This window comes from Bison bison, unplaced genomic scaffold (assembly GCF_000754665.1).
Source record: "Bison bison bison isolate TAMUID 2011002044 unplaced genomic scaffold, Bison_UMD1.0 scf7180017864325, whole genome shotgun sequence".
NCBI lineage: Eukaryota > Metazoa > Chordata > Mammalia > Artiodactyla > Bovidae > Bison > Bison bison.
Window position 1 is genome coordinate 5,896,874 of NW_011494897.1, and position 6,473 is coordinate 5,903,346.

At 37.7% G+C, this 6,473-nt stretch overlaps 1 protein-coding gene across 1 annotated transcript in view; it reads left to right on the forward strand.

Moving 5' to 3' along the window:
• USH2A (Usher syndrome 2A (autosomal recessive, mild)) overlaps positions 1–6,473 on the forward strand; it is a 939,168-nt gene that overhangs the window by 212,364 nt on the left and 720,331 nt on the right. The window contains exon 14 of the mRNA XM_010853294.1: positions 5,432–5,595. Within this exon, the coding sequence (XP_010851596.1) occupies positions 5,432–5,595 (164 nt within the window). The remainder of the gene's footprint in view (positions 1–5,431; positions 5,596–6,473) is intronic.

A 6,473-nucleotide genomic window follows, 5' to 3' on the forward strand; every position in this document is an offset into this window, starting at 1 on the left:
TGAAAAGAGTTTATTGTCTCATGACATAGCTCTTGTTTATTTCAAACAATTCTAATCTGAGAAGGATAGAAATCTTATTCTTCATATTAAGCAAAAATTTCATTCCTGTGACTTTCTCACCTGGTCTTATTTCTGCCTCTGGGGTCACAGAAGTAGTGTGCTTGCTTCTCCTTAAGAGTGCTTTAAGAATTTTAATCTACATTCAGACCTCAAAGTTATCATATTAATGTAATGAGGAAGTTCAGGAAAGGAAGACTAGAGCTTCTCGACGTAAATGTGTGAATACTGTTATTACAGTGAGTCTTCTGGGATTTCTTTTTCTTTGATATGTCTGGGTTGGTGACCAGTGTGTCAGATGTGGTCTACATTCCCTGTGATAAGGCACAGCACCGACAAAGGAGGAACTGCCAGGCACCATAGCAAGCTCTTCTCTGGGTGACAAGAATGTCCTCACCCTGGACTCAGTTGTCACTGTGGTCTGGATGCAAGGGAGTCACTGCCCACATCCAGCTCTTATGAACCCCTTTATTTGTAGGAAGGCTTCACTAGGGAGGGTGGACTGAACACTGTTGACCTCCTGCTTCTTGATGAGGCAATACCACTCACTTCCTCTCCAATAAGTTATGTGAGTACGGCTTTTGGCTCACACACAGAGCATTTCCTAGCCCCAATCCCCTCTTATAATTCTGGTTGTCATTTCTAGGAGAATCTGATGTTACTAGTAGGCTGTGAAGAAAGGAAAACTAAGAACCTCAGACCATACATCCCCTGCAGAGATCAAATAAAATCTTATCCAGGGGAAAACCAAACTCCTCTCGAGGGCACTCGTGGGGTCCTGCAAAAAGAAGCCAGCAGAGAACTCTTCTGGCCTTAAGGAGTCAGAGTAGAAGGCCAGCCCTTAAAAAAGAGTGGCCTTTCCTTGTGGAGAGGCTAGCAGAGGGAAAGCTACGCCAATCAGAAAGGCTCAAAGAGTTAAATTGTTATTAAAGCTACATGTCACATTCAGATTTATCTGTGGTGTCCTATGTCTAAAGTTTTCTAGTGCTTTATTCATTCTTTTATTCAACAATGTTTATCGAACACTTACTGGTTGCTGCTGCTGCTAAGTCGCTTCAGTCATGTCCGACTCTGTGCGACCCCATAGACAAAAGCCCACCAGGTTCCCCCGTCCCTGGGATTCTCCAGGCAAGAACACTGGAGTGGGTTGCCATTTCCTTCTCCAGTGCATGAAAGTGAAAAGTGAAAGTGAAGTTGCTTAGTCATGCCTGACTCTTCGCGACCCCATGGCCTGCAGCCTACTGGTTGCTAGTCTTGGTGTTAGGAAAAGATGGAAGAAAACTCTTTGTTCAATTTCCCCAATTCATCTTGAAGCCTTTCTCTTCTATTATTTAATAATCATTAATAATCCTTCTCTAAAATCCCTCAGCAATTGAATGTCTCTTCCTCCTTTGTTCTATATATTAAATGATGACTACATCATCCACCGTTTCAACAAAGTAGAAAACTAGGAATAACTCCAGGCCTTCTTCCTTTCTCCTTTCAATTTGTCCACCCCATCCTACTGATTTTATGTACTAGACATTTCTTAAATTTATCCTGCCCCTTCCCACTGTCAGCGTTGCCCCTAATCTGGCAATATCTTACCTCTTCTTCACTTTCCAGCGTTATCTGTCACCACCTTCCTATTCAGAATTTAAGTAAAGAATTTTTGAATTACTTAAAATTTCATACACTCTCCTGCTTTGTCTTGTCTCTATTTTTCTCCCCTCCCTGTTTGCCTGGCTTATTCCAGTCCATCTTTTCATATTTAGCCCACACATCTCTAAGATTCCTCCATATTACTTCTTTCCCATCCTTTTCCACCAAATGGCCCTTTCCTGTGTCCCCCAGAAGTCTGCATACATCTTTGTTAATGCTCTCTCCACTTTTTATTTCTCACTAGACTGTGAGCTCCTTGAAAACAAGGACAGCTCTGTCTTATCCATCTTTATGTCCTGCTGCAGTCCTGTAACATGGTTGGCCCTCAGTGAATATTATTGATGTTAGTCAATATCTTTAAATCGATTTGATGGTACCTTTGAGGCCCCAGACAGAAGATAGTTCTCCAAAGAGAAACATCAGTAAAGTTATCTTTATCCTGGATCGTATCCATGGACCCCCTCTTGTAGTAGCTCTTCCTCACATGATGAAGTTTCTGATAGTGAAATCCAGTATGGAAAAACATCCCCTTCATTCATACTGATGTTTCTGAATAGTAATAAGTAGGATAACTCCTTTTTTTTTTTTTTTTTTTTACTGTTTGCCCAAATGGAAGAGGCTCCCTAGAAAGGAAAATATATGAGGTTTGAGATTTAAGAGACTGAAGCCAATGAATTTCTTTCCCATTGAATTCAGCAAACACTGGGATAACATAAGGGCCCATGCAGAACTGTAATAGCACAGAGCTAGCAGACATTAGCAGTGCTTTCCTGCGATTTTGTTTACTATAATGAACTGGTCAATAAACATCACAAATTGTTTATCTATATAAATCTTGACAGATTACTCTTTATGAAATCCATTTAGCAAGTGAGGTTTTCCCATAAGGATGAAAAATGAAGATTTTAAATAGATTGCGGGAGAAGCCCTAGCTGTACCAGGAGAGTCAGTGTAATAAAGGTTTCTTTATATTAATATTACAAAAACCATTTATCCTGACAAAATCAATATCACAATTCATCTTAGTTTGGTGTTTCTCTTTCTAAGCTTAAAATGTCTTTTTCTTTATTACACATAATTTTGTTTTAATAAATGTGAAATGTATTTCATTTAGGAGATGCTCTTGAGGAAGGATAACTTATAAAATGACATCAAACCTGTAGCTTATTTGCTAAGGAGTCTTGGAAATATTTAAAATTATATTTGAGAGGGGGAGAAATTTACAGAGATCATTTTGCTTAAACTTTAATTACAAAATTATCCCCAGTGTCCTTTAGGCTAGAAACAACCTATAGTATTCAGAAAAGTCTCCCGTAAACTTCATCTGGGTAAAAATCTCTCTTACTAAAGTCAAGCAATTATAAGAAGTCAGAGAAGTTACATATAAAAAGAGTTGCAATAAGAGACTGTGAAACCAGTAAGAGTCATATTTAGTTACTCAAAACACTACGTGATTTCCTAAGAAGCAGTGTATTTATTCCATTTGGATTTGGAACTTAATATCCCATGGATATTGACAGACTGACTTGGAGTTAAGCATGTAGCAGTTAGCGGAAAGAAAATAGATCTCCATCAAGGAAAGGAATTATACACTGGAAACTATTACTCTAAATGTACTGTATGGAAAATAAATGTGATTGTCTCATGAGTGAATGGCAATAAAAGCTGAAATACTCAAGAGACACTTATTCATGAATGGTGTAGTGATATATACGTGCATTGAGAGAAGCTTGTCTCTTATTGTTTATGCTTACCAATATTATACTAACAGCCGACAAACAATATATTCTAAGTAATAGCATATAATGAAGTTAGGAGCAAATTAAATATTTTGTTGCTTCTGTAATTCCATTTTAATTTCCGTGCATAATTTTCATCAGCTTTAATACTTAAATAGGCTAAACAAGATATCTGTTTGAGATGGAATTCTGTCTACACATAAAGGACACACTGTAGTTGTTTGGAGGGGAAAAATGTACTCTTATCATGACATAAAAAGGGCAAACTACGGTATAGTAGTTTTCGAGACAAACTGTACTTTATTTATTCCCAAGGTGATATTAGTCCATAAAACAAATTTGCAGCTTATTTAGCAGCCTTAGCTTTTATCAGCTTTTTTAAGGGTGTTGAATGATTACCCAGGAGATCACACGGTAAAAGTTGCAGTGAGATGAAGTAACTATCCATCCAGCATCTTTATTAGAAAATATAGGTGAAGCCATGCTGTTCATGTTGTTTTCAATGTGCCCTATGAAAAGCTCCTCTTTAGAGGTCGTGGTCTTCTTATGTGTGATGTTTTGCTTAATGCTTCATGCTGTGCTGGGCTGTGCTGGGCTTAGTTGCTCAGTCATGTCTGACTCTTTGCAACCCCATGGAATGTGGCCCGCCAGGCTCCTCTGTCCATGAAGATTCTCCAGGAAAGAATACTGGAGTGGGTTGCCATGCCCTTCTCCAGGGGATCTTCCCAACCCAGGGATCGAACCCAGGTCTCCCACATTGCAGGTAGATTCTTTACCATCTGAGCCACCAGGGAAGCCCTAGGGCTTCATGGTGGTACCATCCCAATCTATGACATTAACATGCAGTGAGTGAAAAATTCACTCTGAAAAAACAAGTCTTAGTTACTATCATGGTTTAAAAAAAAAAAAAAAGATAAAGTGGCTCAGAGGGTAAAGCGTCTGCCTGCAATGCAGAAGACCTGGGTTCGATCTCTGGGTCAGGAAGATCCCCTGGAGAAGGAAATGGCAACCCACTCCAGTACTCTTGCCTGGAAAATCCCATGGACAGAGAAGCCTGGTAGACTACAGTCCATGGGATCGCAAAGAGTCGGACACGACTGAGCAACTTCACTTTCACTCTCATGGTAAAATGCCAAGACTGATTTTTACAATCAACTTTGAGTCCAAGAAATTTAAGTTGAAATGAAGTTCTTTCATTATGTTTGTATTGATAGCATCTTTTCATAGATCAGAATAATGCTGTATTCTCTCATCGTTTTGGGTAAATGAGTTTAATACAAAAGTTAAAAATAATATATAACATATATAAGGCATCAGCAGTGTTTGAACATATCTTCCTCAAACTGTTTTCTTATTAAAATTTAATCTTTATAAAACTATATGATTTTGACTCTTTAAAAGACTATAGGATTGTAATAGGGGGAGCAGTAATTATCACACCCAGTTTTCTATTTCACAGCTTGAAAGATACTTAAAGAGATAATTTTATGGGTGCACATTCAGTCGCTCAGCTGTGACCAGCTCTTTGCAATCCCATGAGCTATAGCCTGCAAGGCTCCTCTGTCCATGGGGTTCTCCAGAGAATACTGGAGTGGGTTACCATTTCCTCCTCCTGGATGGGTATCGAATCTTAATTTTTAGCTGTCAGGAGAACTGCTTTTGTGGGATAAGAAGTTTACAGTGCTCTTAATGGAGCAACTAGTATGCAAAATAAGTCACAAGATGTATCATTGCATATAAAAAAGCAATATAACACTTTCTTGCTATTAATTAATGTATAAAGAGAAGGCTTTGTAGAGATTTTATTGTAAATGGCATTTTGATAAAGGTATCTTTCTGTTTTATTTTGTGTTTGTTTAGCTCAAGAATCTTTTTCAATATACCAGCTAAAACAGACTATTTTATTCCACAGTGTTATCAATAGATGTAACTTTTTCCATGGATTGCTAATCAAAGTGTTATTTTCTTTAATGGTTTATTTGTCTTATTTTCAGATGTCAGCCTTGCAATTGTCATCTCTCGGGAGCCTTAAATGAAACCTGTCACTTGGTCACAGGCCAGTGTTTCTGTAAACGATTTGTTACTGGATCAAAGTGTGATACCTGTGTTCCCAATGCAAGCCATTTGGATATCAGCAACCCGTTGGGCTGTAGCAAAAGTAAGTGAACTCTGGTCCATGTATGAGGCAGCATCACACAGGACACTGTCTCATTAATATCTTCATTGAGAACCCATCAGAAAGCCTTAGGTACAATGTGGAGAATTTAAGTGAGAAATGAAAAAAAAAAAAAAACACTAAATGAAATTTGAGTTCTTTTCCTCGACTGGAGCATAGAATATAGCAATTATCCAAATAGTGGGAAATTTACACTGGTCTGTTGGAATGGTACTGCTAGCAAGGTGACTATAGTCTTGGTTTATCCAGACTGAAGGTTTTCCCAGAATGTGAGACTTTCCATGTAAAATTTAGGATAGCATTGTGAAAACGATATGACTGGTTACCTTGCCACTTAAGAACATTTCCAAGTGATTTCTATAGGAAATGGAAGATTTCTACTTATATGTTGTGAGTTTTATTTGTTGTGAGGTCATTCTGTCCTCCCGGTTTTATGGACACTCTGCTACTATTAGATGTTTATTGATATTGTAGTAATTATTATCATTATTTATCACTGCATGGTACTCATGTAATTGATATTCCTTTCTACTTTAAGTTGTATTAGTTGTTTCAACATCTCTCACATTTTTGCTTTAACTCTTAGAAGCCAAAAGTTACATCATAGTGTCTTTTGACTTCTCAACATTATTCTTCAGTGCCTTGAAGTGACTTCTCAAGGTCACTTGAAATATGCTACAATTTCTTAGCATATTGGTGATTTTTTTTTTTTGGCTTTCTTTTCTTTTATTTTTTTTATTTTAAATTTTATTTTATTTTTAAACTTTACAAAATTGTATTAGTTTTGCCAAATATCAAAATGAATCCGCCACAGGTATACATGTGTTCCCCATCCTGAACCGTCCTCCCTCCTCCCTCCC